Genomic DNA, 20,472 nt, shown 5'->3' on the forward strand with positions numbered 1-20,472 from the left:
TGTGGGGGCCGATAAAAATAACAGAAAGAAAGGTTAGGACCTAGTAACCTACACGCCCCACTACACACACCAGACACACACTCCATACACACCCAGCAGAGACACACACACACACACACACACACACACACACACACACACACACACACACACACACACACACACACACACACACACACACCAGACACACACACACACACACACACACACCAGACACACACACACACACACACACCAGACACACACACACACACACACACACACACACACACACACACACACACACACACACACACACACACACACACACACACACACACCAGACACACACACACACACACACACACACCAGACACACACACACACACACACACCAGACACACACACACACACCAGACACACACACACACACACCAGACACACACACACGTGCACAGAACTGATAGTACTATACACCGTGCCCCTCCCTTATACCCCTTCTCTCCAACACAGAACTGATAGTACTATACACCGCGCCCCTCCCTTATACCCCCTCTCTCCAACACAGAACTGATAGTACTATACACCGTGCCCCTCCCTTATACCCCCTCTCTCCAACACAGAACTGATAGTACTATACACCGTGCCCCTCCCTTATACCCCTTCTCTCCAACAGCAGTTCCACAAAAACACAACATGCTTCACATGTCTTTATTAACACATGAGATGTAGCATAACATTTTGTATTGTTTCAGTATTGACAACAAATCCTCCATTAAAAGTCATAAAACATTCGAAAAGACAATTTACAGTCTTCATTTTCTTCACTTTGGTGCATTTTCACAAGTATGTGGTGCATTTTCACAAGTATGTGGTGCATTTTCACAAGTATGTGGTGCATTTTCACAAGTATGTGGTGCATTTTCACAAGTATGTGGTGCATTTTCACAAGTATGTGGTGCATTTTCACAAGTATGTGGTGCATTTTCACAAGTATGTGGTGCATCTTCACAAGTATGTGGTGCATTTTCACAAGTATGTGGTGCATTTTCACAAGTATGTGGTGCATTTTCACAAGTATGTGGTGCATTTTCACAAGTATGTGGTGCATCTTCACAAGTATGTGGTGCATTTTCACAAGTATGTGGTGCATTTTCACAAGTATGTGGTGCATTTTCACAAGTATGTGGTGCATTTTCACAAGTATGTGGTGCATTTTCACAAGTATACGGTGCATTTTCACAAGTATACGGTGCATTTTCACAAGTATACGGTGCATTTTCACAAGTATACGGTGCATTTTCACAAGTATACGGTGCATTTTCACAAGTATACGGTGCATCTTCACAAGTATACGGTGCATTTTCACAAGTATGTGGTGCATTTACACAAGTATGTGGTGCATTTTCACAACTCTTAGACTCTAAACAGATCATCAAAACGTCACGTGGTCAAAACTCTGACTGAGTACTACAACAAATTCACAGTCACGTGTTCACTGCACCAAATCACTCTTTCAATTTGCACACATATTCAAGTATTCCAGTATCTGCCTTTCAAAATGCAATATTCACTTTACTTTTGATATGATTTTCTTGTCACTTGTCAACAATACATTTGTCTATCGCTTAATCAAACAGCTCAAAACGGATAACTACTGAACCAAAATGGAGACGTGCTTAGCTTACCTATATAGTTTTATAACTGCTGAACCAAAATGGAGTAGTGCTTAGCTTACCTATATAGTTTCAACTGCTGAACCAAAATGGAGACGTGCTTAGCTTACCTATATAGTTTCAACTGCTGAACCAAAATGGAGTAGTGCTTAGCTTACCTATATAGTTTCAACTGCTGAACCAAAATGGAGTAGTGCTTAGCTTACCTATATAGTTTTATAACTACTGAACCAAAATGGAGAAGTGCTTAGCTTACCTATATAGTTTTATAACTGCTGAACCAAAATGGAGAAGTGCTTAGCTTACCTATATAGTTTTATAACTACTGAACCAAAATGGAGTAGTGCTTAGCTTACCTATATAGTTTCATAACTACTGAACCAAAATGGAGTAGTGCTTAGCTTACCTATATAGTTTTATAACTACTGAACCAAAATGGAGTAGTGCTTAGCTTACCTATATAGTTTCATAACTACTGAACCAAAATGGAGTAGTGCTTAGCTTACCTATATAGTTTTATAACTGCTGAACCAAAATGGAGTAGTGCTTAGCTTACCTATATAGTTTCAACTGCTGAACCAAAATGGAGACGTGCTTAGCTTACCTATATAGTTTCAACTGCTGAACCAAAATGGAGTAGTGCTTAGCTTACCTATATAGTTTCAACTGCTGAACCAAAATGGAGACGTGCTTAGCTTACCTATATAGTTTCATAACTACTGAACCAAAATGGAGTAGTGCTTAGCTTACCTATATAGTTTTATAACTGCTGAACCAAAATGGAGACGTGCTTAGCTTACCTATATAGTTTCATAACTACTGAACCAAAATGGAGTAGTGCTTAGCTTACCTATATAGTTTTATAACTACTGAACCAAAATGGAGAAGTGCTTAGCTTACCTATATAGTTTCATAACTACTGAACCAAAATGGAGTAGTGCTTAGCTTACCTATATAGTTTTATAACTACTGAACCAAAATGGAGTAGTGCTTAGCTTACCTATATAGTTTCATAACTACTGAACCAAAATGGAGTAGTGCTTAGCTTACCTATATAGTTTTATAACTGCTGAACCAAAATGGAGACGTGCTTAGCTTACCTATATAGTTTCATAACTACTGAACCAAAATGGAGTAGTGCTTAGCTTACCTATATAGTTTTATAACTACTGAACCAAAATGGAGAAGTGCTTAGCTTACCTATATAGTTTCATAACTACTGAACCAAAATGGAGTAGTGCTTAGCTTACCTATATAGTTTTATAACTACTGAACCAAAATGGAGTAGTGCTTAGCTTACCTATATAGTTTCATAACTACTGAACCAAAATGGAGTAGTGCTTAGCTTACCTATATAGTTTTATAACTACTGAACCAAAATGGAGTAGTGCTTAGCTTACCTATATAGTTTTATAACTACTGAACCAAAATGGAGTAGTGCTTAGCTTACCTATATAGTTTCATAACTACTGAACCAAAATGGAGTAGTGCTTAGCTTACCTATATAGTTTCATAACTACTGAACCAAAATGGAGTAGTGCTTAGCTTACCTATATAGTTTTATAACTACTGAACCAAAATGGAGTAGTGCTTAGCTTACCTATATAGTTTTATAACTACTGAACCAAAATGGAGAAGTGCTTAGCTTACCTGTATAGTTTCATAACTACTGAACCAAAATGGAGTAGTGCTTAGCTTACCTATATAGTTTCATAACTGCTGAACCAAAATGGAGAAGTGCTTAGCTTACCTATATAGTTTTATAACTGCTGAACCAAAATGGAGTAGTGCTTAGCTTACCTAAATAGTTTTATAACTACTGAACCAAAATGGAGACGTGCTTAGCTTACCTATATAGTTTTATAACTGCTGAACCAAAATGGAGTAGTGCTTAGCTTACCTATATAGTTTTATAACTACTGAACCAAAATGGAGAAGTGCTTAGCTTACCTATATAGTTTCATAACTGCTGAACCAAAATGGAGAAGTGCTTAGCTTACCTATATAGTTTCATAACTGCTGAACCAAAATGGAGAAGTGCTTAGCTTACCTATATAGTTTTATAACTACTGAACCAAAATGGAGAAGTGCTTAGCTTACCTATATAGTTTTATAACTGCTGAACCAAAATGGAGACGTGCTTAGCTTACCTATATAGTTTCAACTGCTGAACACTGTAAAATGAATGTACATAAATGTATCAATTCACATCAATTTATGTTGGAATTTAAAATCAAATACTATATGTATGTGTCTGTAAATACTACATCATCCAGGGTGCTTCAATTGGACAACGTGGAGAGTCACTGAAAGTGCTTCCATTCGGAATTACACTGTGCTGTACAACGCACTGCTGAAATACCTGGGTTGTACATTACAATATATACCTGGGTTGTACATTACAATATATTTATACCTGGGTTGTACATTACAATATATTTATACCTGGGTTGTACATTACAATATATACCTGGGTTGTACATTACAATATATGTATACCTGGGTTGTACATTACAATATATTTATACCTGGGTTGTACATTACAATATATACCTGGGTTGTACATTACAATATATGTATACCTGGGTTGTACATTACAATATATGTATACCTGGGTTGTACATTACAATATATTTATACCTGGGTTGTACATATGTACTGTACAAGGATAATGAAACTGTAAGACTGACATATGTACTGTACAAGGATAATGAAACATTAAGACTGACACATGTACTGTACAAGGATAATGAAACATTAAGACTGACATATGTACTGTACAAGGATAATGAAACTGTAAAACTGACATATGTACTGTACAAGGAGAATGAAACTGTAAGACTGACACATGTACTGTATAAATCAAATCCAATTTTATTGGTCACATACACATGGTTAGCAGATGTTAATGCGAAATGCTTGTGCAGTAATATCTAACAAGTAATCTAACAATTCCCAAACAACTACCTAATACAAAAAAGGGTTGAATGAGAATATGCACATATAAATATGTGGATGAGCGATAGCCGAGCGGCAGAGATGATGAGCTTGAATGGTTCTATGGTGTTGAATGCTGAGCTGTAGTCAATGAACAGCATTCTTACATAGGTGTTCCTCTTGTTCAGATGGGACAGGGCAGTGTGCAGTGTGATGGCGATTGCATCGTCTGTGGACCTATTGGGGTGGTATGCAAACTGAATTGGGTCTAGGGTGACAGGTAAGGTGGAGGTGATATGATCCTTGACTAGTCTCTCAGCACGTCATGATGACAGAAGTAAGTGCTACGGAGCAGTAGTCATTTAGTTCAGTTATCTTTGCCTTCTTGGGCACAGGAACAATGGTGGCCATCTTGAAGCATGTGGGGACAGCAGACTGGGACAGGGAGCAATTGAATATGTCAGTAAACACACCAGCCAGCTAGTCTGCGCATGCTCTGAGGACACGTGCTCTGAGGACACGTGCTCTGAGGACACGTGCTCTGAGGACACGTGCTCTGAGGACACATGCTCTGAGGACACATGCTCTGAGGACACATGCTCTGAGGACACGTGCTCTGAGGACACGTGCCCTGAGGACACATGCTCTGAGGACACATGCTCTGAGGACACATGCTCTGAGGACACATGCTCTGAGGACACGTGCCCTGAGGACACATGCTCTGAGGACACATGCTCTGAGGACACGTGCTCTGAGGACATGTGCTCTGAGGACACGTGCTCTGAGGACACGTGCTCTGAGGACACGTGCCCTGAGGACACATGCTCTGAGGACACATGCTCTGAGGACACATGCTCTGAGGACACATGCTCTGAGGACACATGCTCTGAGGACATGTGCTCTGAGGACACGTGCCCTGAGGACACATGCTCTGAGGACACATGCTCTGAGGACGTGGCTAAGGATGCCGTCTGGGCCAGCAGGGTTAACACGTTTAAATGTTTTACTCACGTCGGCCACCGAGAAGGAAAGGGCGGGCTCAGTCCTTGATAGCGGGCTTCAACGTTGGCACTGTATATCCTCAAAGCGGGCAAAGAAGGTGTTTAGTTTGTCTGGAAGAATGACGTCGGTGTCCGTGACAGAGCTGGTTTTCTTTTTGTAGTCCTTGATTTCCTGTAGGCCCTGCCACACACGTCTTATGTCTGAGCCGTTGAATTGCAACTCATCTTCGTCCCTGTACCGGCATTTCGCTCGTTTGATTGCCTTGCGGAGGGAATAACTACATTCTTCATATTCAGTCTTATTCCCAGACCTCTTTCTGTGGTTAAATGTGGTGGTTCGCGCTTTCAGTTTTGCACGAATGCCGCTATCCATCCACGGTTTCTGGTTAGGGAAGGTTTTAATAGGCACAGTGGGTACAACATCTCCAATGCACTTCCTTATAAACTCACTCACAGAGTCAGCGTATAGATCGATGTTGTTCTCTGAGGCTGACCGGAACACATCCCAGTCTGCGTGATCAAACAATCTTGAAGAATGGATTCCGATTGGTCAGACCAGCGTTGAATGGTTCTAGTCACTGGTACATCCTGTTTGAGTTTCTACCTATAAGACGGTAGGAGCAAGATGGCGCCGTGGTCGGATTTGCCGAAGGGGTGGCGGGGAACGGCTTTGTATGGATCACGGAAGTTAGAGTAGCAGTGGTCGAGTGTATTACCCCCGCGAGTACTGCAATCAATAGGAGTTTTGAGTTTTGTTGTGAGAGTTTTGAAAATATAACACTTCAATCTGAAAAATGGGATGAAGTGTTTGAAAAAAATGTTATAATAGTTTGTTGGATAAAATGACATTGAAGGATTATTTTGTGAGGAACTCGTCGGTCTTAGGTTGGGTTTTATTTCATCACGTCGGTTATATTGTGATCTCAAGGGTCTGAAAAGAGAAAGAACAGTTATATACACAAAAAAGTGATATACTTTATGGACATTTGTCAGTGTCTTTGTTCTGCACTGGATTATTCTGGAGTCTAGATTCAAAATCATGCACCTAATATCAGTAGTATATTGGCTGTACTATTGCTGCATTCAAAACAACTGGGAACCCTGAAAAATATGAGGTCAAATCATGACGTCAGTGATCTTCAGGTCGGAAAGTCGGAGCACAAGAAAGAGGCCAGAGTTCCCGAGATGGAATTTGGTGTTGGATGACCTTTCAAATATACTTTTCAAATAGAGCTCGTTTTCTTCCGGGTTCCCGGTTGTTTTGAATGTAACGAAGTCGGAGATTTCAGAGTTCTGAGTTCCGAGCTCCCAGTTGTTTTGAATGTAATGAAGTCGGAAGTCGGAGATTTCAGAGTTCTGAGTTCCCGAGCTCTCAGTTGTTTTAAATGTAATGAAGTCGGAGATTTCAGAGTTCTGAGTTCCGAGCTCTCAGTTGTTTTAAATATAATGAAGTCGGAGATTTCAGAGTTCTGAGTTCCGAGCTCCCAGTTGTTTTGAATGCAATGAAGTCGGAAGTCGGAGATTTCAGAGTTCTGATTTCCTAGCTCTCAGTTGTTTTAAATGCGTCATCAACTCTACCTGATTCTCAACGTCACTGTCAACACAGGAAGTGTCCACTTGCTTGACCCCTGACCTGGTAGTGATGTCAGACAGAGGAAGTGGATCTGGAATGATGCAGAAATGTTCGCTGAATCGTCTTTCACTGAAGGGGGAGACATTAAAGAGACAGAGAGCGAGAGAGAGAGAGACAGACAGGCAGACAGACAGAAAAAAGAGAGAGAGACAGACAGAAAGACAGAGACAGACAGACAGAAAGAGAGAGAGAAAGAGAGAGAGAGATGTTTGTAAGGGCAAGGACACTAATCTGAGACAGTACAAGGAGGTTTTGGAAGGGATCATAGTTGGGTTGAATTAAACTGGATAGTTTCAAAACACTGTAGGCCAACAATAGACTCAAATAAATACAGGACTCACTTTGCTGCTCTCGCTCTCTGCTCGCTGCTTGCCACAACGTCTGAGAGAGAGAGAGAGAGAGAGAGAGAGAGAGAGAGAGAGAGAGAGAGAGAGACAGAGAGAGAGAGAGAGAGAGAGAGAGAGAGAGAATGAAAGACTGAGAGTGACACATTTAAGAACAATGACCATATTCTGAACACACACCCACCTCGTTGGCGGTTGAGCATCCACATCACACAGGCCACACCCCCTGCCAGGGTCAGCATGAGGAAACAGCAGAATACTATGGCCATGACCTCTATGGTTGTCGTGGCAACTTCTGTATGGACAGAGATGAGACGGGAGAGAGAGGTCACCACAACCAACTCACCTGTAAAGTTTCAACCTAACTCACCTGTAAAGTTTCAACCTAACTCCCCTGTAAAGTTTCAACCTAACTCACCTGTAAAGTTTCAACCTAATTCACCTGTAAAGTTTCAACCTAACTCCCCTGTAAAGTTTCAACCTAATTTACCTGTAAAGTTTCAACCTAACTCACCTGTAAAGTTTCAACCCAACTCCCCTGTAAAGTTTCAACCTAACTCACCTGTAAAGTTTCAACCTAATTCACCTGTAAAGTTTCAACCTAACTCACCTGTAAAGTTTCAACCCAACTCACCTGTAAAGTTTCAACCTAACTCACCTGTAAAGTTTCAACCTAACTCACCTGTAAAGTTTCAACCTAACTCACCTGTCGACTCGTTAGCATGCATAAAGTTAATACAGTTAAACAAATTGTTATCATTTAGGGTGCTTCCCAAATGGAACCCTATTCCCCATTTGGCGCACTACTTTTGACTATGGCCTATGGGTGACTAATTCTCCCTCATTTGGGACACATCCTAACTCACCTGTGACCTGCACAAGGACAGGTTGGCTTTCCACCCAAGCGGACGTTACGTCATAACTGTCCCTTGCCCTGCACCGATAATACCCAGAGTCCTCTAGGGTGATCTCGGTGAGGAATAGGGTGCGCCCTCCGTCCGCCAGGGCGTGAGAGGGGTGAGAGGAGTCTCCCTCGGAGGGGTGAAGGAGGAGGGAGCCGTTGAGGGACCAGGAGAAGAAAGGGAATGTCCCGAGGCTCAGGAGGCATTGGAGACGAGCGGCGGCCATCTTGGAATCAACCCTGTAAAGGTACTCCACATCCACCTTTGGTGAGCCTCCTACTGGGACTGGAGGGAGGGAGGAAGGAGAAGGAGGAAGGGATGGGAAGGGGGGAGGGAGGGAGGAATGAGAAGGAGGAAGGGATGGGAAGGGGGGAGAGAGAGGAAGGAGAAGGAGGAAGGGATGGGAAGGGGAAGAGAGGAATGAGAAGGAGGAAGGGATGGGAAGGGGAAGAGAGGAATGAGAAGGAGGAAGGGATGGGAAGGGGAAGAGAGGAATGAGAAGGAGGAAGGGATGGGAAGGGGAAGAGAGGAATGAGAAGGAGGAAGGGATGGGAAGGGGAAGAGATGAATGAGAAGGAGGAAGGGATGGGAAGGGGAAGAGATGAATGAGAAGGAGGAAGGGATGGGAAGGGGAAGAGATGAATGAGAAGGAGGAAGGGATGGGAAGGGGAAGAGATGAATGAGAAGGAGGAAGGGATGGGAAGGGGGAGGAAGGGATGCGAAGGAGGAAGGGATGGGAAGGGGGAGGGAGGGAGGGAGGAATGAGAAGGAGGAAGGAAGGGATGCGAAGGAGTAAGGTGAAGAGGCGGAGGGAGGGAGGGAGGAATGAGAAGGAGGAAGGGATGGGAAGGGGGAGGGAGGGAGGAATGAGAAGGAGGAAGGAAGGGATGCGAAGGAGGAAGGGGAAGAGGCGGAGGGAGGGAGGAATGAGAAGGAGGAAGGGATGGGAAGGGGTAGAGGCGGAGGGAAGGAGGAAGGGATGGGAAGGGTGGAGAGAGAGGAATGAGAAGGAGGAAGGGATGGGAAGGGGGAGCGAGAGAGGAATGAGAAGGAGGAAGGGATGCGAAGGAGGAAGGGATGGGAAGGGGGGAGAGAGGAATGAGAAGGAGGAAGGGATGGGAAGGGGGAGAGAGAGAGGAATGAGTAGGAGGAAGGGATGGGAAGGGGGAGAGAGAGGAATGAGAAGGAGGAAGGGATGGGAAGGGGGGAGAGAGAGAGGAATGAGAAGGAGGAAGGGATGGGAAGGGGGGAGAGAGAGGAATGAGAAGGAGGAAGGGATGGGAAGGGGGGAGAGAGGAATGCGAAGGAGGAAGGGATGCGAAGGGGGGAGAGAGAGAGGAATGAGAAGGAGGAAGGGGTGGGAAGGGGGAGAGAGAGAGAGGAATGAGAAGGAGGAAGGGATGGGAGGGGGGAGAGCGAGGGAGGGATGGCCACAGTCAACACTCATACAGCTATCATGACATAAAAACAGTCAACATTCATACAGCTATCAGGACATAAACACAGTCAACACTCATACAGCTATCATGACATAAACACATGCAGGAAACACATAGAATACTACAATACACACATACACACACACACATAGGTTTAGCCCGTACCCACTACCAGAGTGAGGGGTCTGCTGGTCAGTCTCTGTGCATCACTCTCCACTGTACACCGCACCGTGCCCATGTCACGCCCGGGAACCATGGCAACAGGGAACCAGGCAACCAGCGACTCCGTTGCCACGTCGGAACCCACCTCCTTGTCGTCAAGGAAGAGGTAGAAGGTCACGGGAGGGGTTCCCCTTGATGACATGCAGGTCACATTGCCGCAGAAACTCGAACCCTCTTTGGAGATGGTGAAGGATATCTGGGGTACGGAGAGATAGGCTGAGGGAGAGAGAGAGATAAAGAGAGAGAGAGAGAGAGAGAGAGAGAGAGAGAGAGAGAGAGAGAGAGAGAGATAGTAGGGCAGAGAGAAAGAAGGAAAGAGACAGAGGGGGACAGAAATAGGGGGGAGAGAAAGGAGGGTGAGAAAGGGAAAGGAAGAGAGAGAGAGAAAGGAGGGCAGAGAGAAAGGAGGGCAGAGAGAAAGGAGGGCAGAGAGAAAGGACGGCAGAGAGAAAGGAGGGCAGAGAGAAAGGACGGCAGAGAGAAAGGAGGGCAGAGAGAAAGGAGGGCAGAGAGAAAGGAGGGAGAGAAAGGGAAAGGAAGAGAGAAAGGAGGGCAGAGAGAAAGGAGGGAGAGAAAGGGAAAGGAAGAGAGAAAGGAGGGCAGAGAGAAAGGAGGGCAGAGAGAAAGGAGGGAGATAAAGGGAAAGGAAGAGACAGGGTTAAATGGGAGCAGAACGTTTGACATGTTATAGGTTCTCTGTGTAAATAGTCTCTGTGATCGCCATTCCCCAGGTCCAGTACGGTTGTGGTTGTGACTTAACCTTCGACTTTTAACCTCTGCAGTTGTACCTTTGACCCTAACCGTGACCTCTCTGCTGCTGGAGAACCTGCTGTTGGTCTGCATCCTGGTCCCGGCAATGCACGAATAATTCCCAGCATGCTTTGCTGTGACCCTCTCCACCACCAGCGTGTTCCCCACCGGCCAAAGCAGAAGCGGGGTCAAAGGTGAGGTTGGAGATGATGTCACTTCCTGTCTGTTGTAGAACCAGGTGTAGGAGAGGTGGGAGCCCTTGGTGACATCACAGGTGAGAGTGAGCCTCAACCCCTCGTAGAGAATGGGAGGATCAGGGTCAGAGGTCACCATAGTGCCTGAGACAGGGACTGAGGTGGGGTGGAGGAGAGGAGAGGAGAGGAGGAGAGGAGGATGGAGGAGAGGAGGATGGAGGAGAGGAGGATGGAAGAGAGGAGGATGGAGGAGAGGAGGATGGAGGAGAGGAGGATGGAGGAGAGGAGGATGGACGAAGGGGATGGGTGAAAGCATTTAGCTGTGAAATGATCGATTCCACTGAAACAGCTCTACCACACACACACACACACACACACAGACACACACACACACACACACACACACACACACACACACACACACACACACACACACACACACACACACACACACACCCTTCTACTCACTCACTACTTGCAGGCGGACTGTTCCACTGAGGCCCATGTTTCCACCTGCCGTCACCCTGCAGTGGTACGATCCTTCTGACGTCACAGAGATCTTCAGGAAGAACGTAGCCGATTGGTCGTCTTGGAGGTCGTTGCTCGTGGCGACCAGGTGGTTGCCGTCCTTCAGGAGCTCATATGTGTTTGGTGGAGGAGACCCAGGTGACCTACATTGGAACACTACCTTGGAGTTCAGGTAGGCCTTGTCTGGACCAATCAGAATAGGGCTAGAGAGAGATGAACCACCTGCAGAGAGGGAGTAGGTTGAAGGGAGTTTTTCCTAGCCACCGTGCTTCTACACCTGCATTGCTTGCTGTTTGGGGTTTTAGGCTGGGTTTCTGTACAGCACTTTGAGATATCAGCTGATGTACGAAGGGCTATATAAATACATTTGATTTGATTTGATTTGAAGTAGCCTCAAGATGCTGATCTCGGGTCAGTTTTGTATGTCCTTAATGGCTAAGGGTAGGGTTGGGGAAGCAGATCCTAGATCTGTACCTAGAGGAAACTTCAGCCCAGAGCTCTGAAACATGGTTTTACATTTGTTTAGGATCTTTAGAACATTGCTGTCAAGCAGTTGGAGAGTTTAGTGTGGCTGTGAAACTCACAATGGGACATTTTCTCATTCAACCATATGGAGGATATAATAGACTGTGATAAGAGTCATTTCTCAACGGCTGGCCATGCCTTCCGCCTGGCTACTTCAACCTCGGCCAACAGCTCCGCCCCCCCCGCAGCTCCTCGCCCAAGCCTCTCCAGGTTCTCCTTTACCCAAATCCAGATAGCAGATGTTCTGAAAGAGCTGCAAAACCTGGACCCGTACAAATCAGCTGGGCTTGACAATCTGGACCCTCTATTTCTGAAACTATCTGCCACCATTGTCGCAACCCCTATTACCAGCCTGTTCAACCTCTCTTTCATCTCGTCTGAGATCCCCAAGGATTGGAAAGCTGCCGCAGTCATCCCCCTCTTCAAAGGGGGAGACACCCTGGACCCAAACTGTTACAGACCTATATCCATCCTGCCCTGCCTATCTAAGGTCTTCGAAAGCCAAGTCAACAAACAGGTCACTGACCATCTCGAATCCCACCGTACCTTCTCCGCTGTGCAATCTGGTTTCCGAGCCGGTCATGGGTGCACCTCAGCCACACTCAAGGTACTAAACGACATCATAACCGCCATCGATAAAAGACAGTACTGTGCAGCCGTCTTCATCGACCTTGCCAAGGCTTTCGACTCTGTCAATCACCATATTCTTATCGGCAGACTCAGTAGCCTCGGTTTTTTCGGATGACTGCCTTGCCTGGTTCACCAATTACTTTGCAGACAGAGTTCAGTGTGTCAAATCGGAGGGCATGCTGTCCGGTCCTCTGGCAGTCTCTATGGGGGTGCCACAGGGTTCAATTCTCGGGCCGACTCTTTTCTCTGTGTATATCAATGATGTTGCTCTTGCTGCGAGCGATTCCCTGATCCACTGATCCACCTCTACGCAGACGACACCATTCTATATACTTTCGGCCCGTCTTTGGACACTGTGCTATCTAACCTCCAAACAAGCTTCAATGCCATACAACACTCCTTCCGTGGCCTCCAACTGCTCTTAAACGCTAGTAAAACCAAATGCATGCTTTTCAACCGGTCGCTGCCTGCACCTGCATGCCCGACTAGCATCACCACCCTGGATGGTTCCGACCTAGAATATGTGGACGTCTATAAGTACCTAGGTGTCTGGCTAGACTGCAAACTCTCCTTCCAGACTCATATCAAACATCTCCAATCGAAAATCAAATCAAGAGTCGGCTTTCTATTCCGCAACAAAGCCTCCTTCACTCAAGCCGCCAAGCTTACCCTAGTAAAACTGACTATCCTACCGATCCTCGACTTCGGCGATGTCATCTACAAAATGGCTTCCAACACTCTACTCAGCAAACTGGATGCAGTCTATCACAGTGCCATCCGTTTTGTCACTAAAGCACCTTATACTACCCACCACTGCGACTTGTATGCTCTAGTCGGCTGGCCCTCGCTACATATTCGTCGCCAGACCCACTGGCTCCAGGTCATCTACAAGTCTATGCTAGGTAAAGCTCCGCCTTATCTCAGCTCACTGGTCACGATGGCAACACCCATCCGTAGCACGCGCTCCAGCAGGTGTATCTCACTGATCATCCCTAAAGCCAACACCTCATTTGGCCGCCTTTCGTTCCAGTACTCTGCTGCCTGTGACTGGAACGAATTGCAAAAATCGCTGAAGTTGGAGACTTTTATCTCCCTCACCAACTTCAAACATCAGCTATCTGAGCAGCTAACCGATCGCTGCAGCTGTACATAGTCTATTGGTAAATAGCCCACCCTTTTCACCTACCTCATCCCCGTACTGTTTTTATTTATTTACTTCTCTGCTCTTCTGCACACCAATATCTCTACCTGTACATGACCATCTGATCTTTTATCACTCCAGTGTTAATCTGCAAAATTTTAATTATTTGCCTACCTCCTCATGCCTTTTGCACACATTGTATATAGACCCCCCCTTCGTTTTCTACTGTGTTATTGACTTGTTAATTGTTTACTCCATGTGTAACTCTTTGTTGTATGCTCACACTGCTATGCTTTATCTTGGCCAGGTCGCAGTTGCAAATGAGAACTTGTTCTCAACTAGCCTACCTGGTTAAATAAAGGTGAAATAAAATAAAATAAAAAAATAAATTTGTGAGATGCAACTTTTAATTGAATGTAATTGGAAAACAGAAACCCGGAACAATATGAATACATACCCATTATGGACACTAGACAGGCCACAACTGGAAGAGAACAAACCAACAGAAATACCTTAGTACAGGACACTTGTCAACTTTACTCTGTTAGCCTGGGTCCTAGTCTCCTTATGGCATTGCCATCATTGGCTTGACAATGACAGCAATGGAGTCGGTAAGAGCCACAAGCAGATCTGGGGACAGGGTATAACTTTGTTGAAAAAAAATGAATACAAAATTGTTTCACTGACTCACCTAAAACAGGCAATAAACATAATTCTCGTTTTTTCTTCATACTCAGGCTCAGTGTTCATCCGTAGCATGCTGTCTGTATAAGTGTCATGTGTGTGTGTGTGTGTGTGTGTGTGTGTGTGTGTGTGTGTGTGTGTGTGTGTGTGTGTGTGTGTGTGTGTGTGTGTGTGTGTGTGTGTGTGTGTCAGGGTGTTGCACGGTCCACCACATGCTAGAGGGAGATAACTTGAGTATGTGCGTCTCTCATCAAAAACTTTCAACTTTACTGTCCATCTAGACAACACTATGACTACTAACCTACTACAACTATACTGTCCATCTAGACAACACTATGACTACTAAACTACTACAACTATACTGTCCATCTAGACAACACTATGACTACTAACCTACTACAACTATACTGTCCATCTAGACAACACTATGACTACTAACCTACTACAACTATACTGTCCATCTAGACAACACTATGACTACTAACCTACTACAACTATACTGTCCATCTAGACAACACTATGACTACTAACCTGCTACAACTATACTGTCCATCTAGACAACACTATGACTACTAACCTACTACAACTATACTGTCCATCTAGACAACACTATGACTACTAACCTACTACAACTATACTGTCCATCTAGACAACACTATGACTACTAAACCTACTACAACTATACTGTCCATCTAGACAACACTATGACTACTAACCTACTACAACTATACTGTCCATCTAGACAACACTATGACTACTAAACCTACTACAACTATACTGTCCATCTAGACAACACTATGACTACTAACCTACTACAACTATACTGTCCATCTAGACAACACTATGACTACTAACCTACTACAACTATACTGTCCATCTAGACAACACACTATGACTACTAACCTACTACAACTATACTGTCCATCTAGACATCACACTGTCACTACTAACCTACTACAACTATACTGTCCATCTAGACAACACTATGACTACTAACCTACTACAACTATACTGTCCATCTAGACAACACTATGACTACTAACCTACTACAACTATACTGTCCATCTAGACAACACTATGACTACTAACCTACTACAACTATACTGTCCATCTAGACAACACACTATGACTACTAACCTACTACAACTATACTGTCCATCTAGACAACACACTATGACTACTAACCTACTACAACTATACTGTCCATCTAGACAACACTATGACTACTAACCTACTACAACTATACTGTCCATCTAGACATCACACTGTCACTACTAACCTACTACAACTATACTGTCCATCTAGACAACACTATGACTACTAACCTACTACAACTATACTGTCCATCTAGACAACACTATGACTACTAAACCTACTACAACTATACTGTCCATCTAGACAACACTATGACTACTAAACCTACTACAACTATACTGTCCATCTAGACAACACTATGACTACTAACCTACTACAACTATACTGTCCATCTAGACAACACTATGACTACTAAACCTACTACAACTATACTGTCCATCTAGACAACACTATGACTACTAACCTACTACAACTATACTGTCCATCTAGACAACACTATGACTACTAACCTACTACAACTATACTGTCCATCTAGACAACACACTATGACTACTAACCTACTACAACTATACTGTCCATCTAGACATCACACTGTCACTACTAACCTACTACAACTATACTGTCCATCTAGACAACACTATGACTACTAACCTACTACAACTATACTGTCCATCTAGACAACACTATGACTACTAACCTACTACAACTATACTGTCCATCTAGACAACACTATGACTACTAACCTACTACAACTATACTGTCCATCTAGACAACACACTATGACTACTAACCTACTACAACTATACTGTCCATCTAGACAACACACTATGACTACTAACCTACTACAACTATACTGTCCATCTAGACAACACTATGACTACTAACCTACTACAACTATACTGTCCATCTAGACATCACACTGTCACTACTAACCTACTACAACTATACTGTCCATCTAGACAACACTATGACTACTAACCTAATAAGGTTAAGTTATGAATGGACGACACAAGGAACCAGGGATCTGAGAAAACAACAACAGAACAGTGAATGACGTAACAACACAGCCTTTTAATAGAAGCTCTTTTAAAACTGCATTCATAGAAGTTCACATTTAAAAACAGTATTTGATCAAATATTTAAAAAATATATTTAAAAAAAACTCAAGCTGTTGCAGAAACAACATCTACTTCATAGTAAGAGCTTTTACATATACAGTGGGGAGAACAAGTATTTGATACACTGCCGATTTTGCAGGTTTTCCTACTTACAAAGCATGTAGAGGTCTGTAATGTTTTATCATAGTTACACTTCATATGTGAGCAATAAAATGCAAATTAATTACATACAAATCATACAATGTGATTTTCTGGATTTTTGTTTTAGATTCCGTCTCTCACAGTTGAAGTGTACCTATGATTAAAAAAATTACAGACCTCTACATGCTTTGTAAGTAGGAAAACCTGCAAAATCGGCAGTATATCAAATACTTGTTCTCCCCACTGTATATATAAAACCATTAAACACATCAGTATTATAACAGTACACATGAGTAGTACTCTGTCCTTAGTAGTACTCTGTCCTTAGTAGTACTCTGTCCTGTTTACAAGTACAGCCTATATAGCAACATCATCCCCGATCATACAACATACCTGAGAATTGAGCTTTTACAAACTGCATCATAGCCACGAAACACATCACTACAGTAACACAAGTTCTGTAACTGACTACTTGTTGTTGTTAATACTGTATATGACATTTAGGTACAGCCCAGAGCAATAAACACTGAATGTTAGGGAGTGACAAAAAGCTCAAAGGTCACAATCTGCTACTACTTTTGTGCGCTAAATATGGAATAGGGTGCCATTTGGCTGTCTGCTCCATAGAGTTGGATAGAGGGTGCATTTGGCACAATGATAGGTGGTGGGCTCTATTTCTAACTCTATGGGCTGCATAGAGATAGTTAGAGAACACAACATTGCATCTGTCCCAATAGAGCGTCTGTGGGAGCATGGGAAGAGCCATTGAGGAAATCTTCATTTCGAACTAGTTCATTTTCTTCTTCTACTACTTCTATGAGTTGGTAAACAAACTGAAAGGGTGCATCCTGCCACCTGGAGTGTGTTGTTTGAACAGGTATAAAGCCAAGGTTGGCCATTTACAGCTACCTGCAGTTATGGAATGTTTCCTCACGAGTATAATTCATTGGTTGAACCCTCCTGATGACCTGGATGGAATCATGTGATCCTTAAACCATAGGTAGTTCCACTCAGTTGACTACTTTGGAATGGTGAAAGTCCCGAATGTCACTGCACATGCTAAAACTGGCTTTTGGGCACTAGAGTCCTCTATCTATCTTTATGATGGGCTGTCATTGCCTGTAGGCTATGCAGAGGGGTCCTTCAGTTGAGCGATATGGCTGTCCTCTCCGATGCCTGCTGAGGGGTCTTTCATGGTGGTAGGGCTGCCCTCTCTAGTGCCTGAAACAGTGGTGGGCGCCTTGAAGGTTTTCTTCTGGCGTCTGAGTGAGAGAGTGTGCTGCTTCAGCAGAAAATGCTTATCTGAGGTGCTCTGGGGGAGCAAAACAGAGAAAGAGAGAGACAGAGAAAGAAAGAGAGAGAGAGAGAGAGAGAGAGAGAGAGAGAGAGAGAGAGAGAGAGAGTGAGAGAGAGAGAGAGAGAGAGAGAGTGAGAGAAAGAGAAAAAAGAAGAGAGAGAGAGAGAGAGAGAGAGAGAGAGAGAGAGAGAGAGAGGGAGAGAGAGAGAGAGAGAAAAAGAGAGAGAGAGAGAGAAAAAGAGAGAGAGAGAAGAGAGAGAGAGAGAGAGAGAGAGAGAGAGAGAGAGAGAGAGAGAGAGAGAGAGAGAGAGAGAGAGAGAGGAGAGAGAGAGAGAGAGAGGAGAGAAAAAGAGAGAGAGAGAGAGAGAGAGAGAGAGAGAGAGAGAGGAGAGAGAGAGGAGAGAGAGAGAGAGAGAGAGAGAAAAAGAGAGAGAGAGAGAGAAAAAGAGAGAGAGAGAGAGAAAAGGAGAGAGAGAGAGAGAGAGAGAGAGAGAGAGAGAGAGAGAGAGAGAGAGAGAGAGAGAGAGAGAAAAAAGAGAAAGAGAGAGAGAAAAAGAGAAAGAGAGAGAGAAAAAGAGAAAGAGAGAGAGAGAGAGAGAGAGAGAGAGAGAGAGAGAGAGAGAGAGAGAGAGAGAGAGAGAGAGAGAGGAGAGAGAGAAAGAGAAAAGAGAAAGAGAGAGAGAGGAGAAAAAAAGAGAAAGAGAGAGAGAAAAAGAGAAAGAGAGAGAGGAGAGAGAGAGAGAGAGAGAGAGAGGAGAGAGAGAGAGAGAGAGAGAGAGAGAAGAGAGAGAGAGAAGAGAGAGAGAGAGAGACAAGAGAGAGACAGAGAGAGAGACAGAGAGAGAGACAGAGAGAGAGAGAGAGAGAGACAGAGGAGAGAGAGGAGAGAGAGAGAGCGAGAGAGAATGAATGTATTGCACTATTTGAACTTTCTTACTATGAAGACACAAACCTATCTTCAGCAGCTGGATTAGGCTTAACTAATACTGTTATCAGTAGGTAACCTACCATCACCAGCATGTCCTTCAGTCTCTCGATGGCTTTTCCATTGGCTCTCCTCCGCGACTCAAAGGAGGTCAGGACAACACTGGGAAAATGGTAAGATGATATAAAATCTGTAACATTTACATCCATGGCAACAGGAACGTGTCATGTTCTATTCATTTTATTTCTATGACCTGGAAGAAACAGTATCTATGAGAGGAGTCAGGTTCTATTTCACCTATTGCACCTCTGAGCCAGTATCAGCGGGTGGCAGGCCGGTGTGTGTGTATGTGTGTGTGTGTATGTGTGTGTATGTGTATATGATCTATATCACCTACATCTTGCACCAGTATCAGTGGGTGGCAGGCCGGTGTGTGTGTATGTATGATCTATATCACCTACATCTGCGCCAGTATCAGTAGGTGGCAGGCCGGTGTGTGTGTATGTGTGTATGATCTATATCACCTACATCTGCGCCAGTATCATGGGGTGGCAGGCGGTGTGTGGGTATGTGTGTGTGTATGTGTGTATATGATCTAGATCACCTACATCTGCGCCAGTAGTATCAGTGGGTGTCAGGCCAGTGTGTGTGTATGATCTATATCACCCTACATCTGCCGCCGAGTCTCAGTAGGTGGCAGGCCGGTGTGTGTGTAGATCTCTTATCACCTACATCTGCGCCAGTACTCAGTTGGGTGGACAGGTCCGGTGTGTGTGTATGTGTGTATGATCTATATCACCCCTACATCTGCGCCAGTATCAGCGGCAGGACAAAGGCCTCTGAGGACAGTATCTCAGAGTGGACTGGGCCGGTCCTGGTAGACTGTCCACACACACAGCTGTTTACATTAAAACACTGTAGCGCTGCCCACGAACGGACCACAGCTGGAGGAAGGTTCGAACCTGGGGAGGGGGGGCAAGGGGGAAATAGAGGAGAGAACAAGTACAGTGCTTTGCGGATAGGAAGAAACCTTGAGAGGAATCAGACTCAAGGAACCAGAGGAGTATTTATGATCTGTTTCTATGTCTTTCATAATTACTGGTGGAGGGTGATTCTAGTAGAGAGAAATAGAAGAGAAACAGAGGGGGGGGGTCTTACTGAGGGTGGAGGTTACTTCCGAGGGTGATGACTGCCATGATGAGACCCAGTAGTAACATGAAGTGGAACAGAACTGAGAACTGGAGGCACGGAACATTCTCTGGGCCGAACCAGAACTGGAGAACTGTCAACTGGAGGAGGAGGGGGAGAGAG

General features: G+C 44.3%; 2 protein-coding genes across 4 annotated transcripts; both read right to left on the minus strand.

Moving 5' to 3' along the window:
- Positions 1–1,414: 1,414 nt before the first annotated feature.
- On the minus strand, positions 1,415–5,502 carry LOC116373373 (sperm acrosomal protein FSA-ACR.1-like). The gene is made up of 2 exons (XM_031821908.1): positions 5,239–5,502; positions 1,415–1,449 (listed from the first exon to the last, which is right to left on the minus strand). Exons 1-2 carry the CDS (start codon positions 5,486–5,488, stop codon positions 1,415–1,417), a joined length of 285 nt encoding a protein of 94 aa, XP_031677768.1. The 5' UTR covers positions 5,489–5,502.
- Positions 3,856–20,123, minus strand: LOC109884552 (Fc receptor-like protein 5). 3 transcript variants are annotated; one of them, XR_004209547.1, is made up of 14 exons: positions 19,967–20,123; positions 19,245–19,323; positions 16,660–18,251; positions 14,593–16,331; positions 14,359–14,385; positions 11,546–11,827; positions 10,922–11,233; positions 10,077–10,349; positions 8,437–8,757; positions 7,755–7,865; positions 7,568–7,607; positions 7,227–7,295; positions 5,604–6,524; positions 3,856–5,027 (listed from the first exon to the last, which is right to left on the minus strand). XR_004209547.1 is itself a non-coding variant. In XM_031821919.1 (13 exons), the coding sequence occupies exons 4-13, from the start codon at positions 14,630–14,632 to the stop codon at positions 6,504–6,506; spliced, it is 1,551 nt and encodes a 516-aa protein (XP_031677779.1). In that variant the 5' UTR covers positions 14,633–16,331; positions 16,660–18,251; positions 19,245–19,323; positions 19,967–20,123; the 3' UTR covers positions 5,511–6,503. The 3 variants fall into 3 exon arrangements, 1 of the variants encoding a protein (XP_031677779.1); XR_004209548.1 differs by having other exon boundaries at positions 4,510–5,027; positions 7,172–7,295; XM_031821919.1 differs by lacking the exon at positions 3,856–5,027 and having other exon boundaries at positions 5,511–6,524; positions 7,172–7,295.
- Positions 20,124–20,472: the final 349 nt, after the last annotated feature.

This window comes from Oncorhynchus kisutch, unplaced genomic scaffold (genome assembly GCF_002021735.2).
Source record: "Oncorhynchus kisutch isolate 150728-3 unplaced genomic scaffold, Okis_V2 scaffold4032, whole genome shotgun sequence".
In the NCBI taxonomy this organism is placed as follows: Eukaryota; Metazoa; Chordata; class Actinopteri; order Salmoniformes; family Salmonidae; genus Oncorhynchus; species Oncorhynchus kisutch.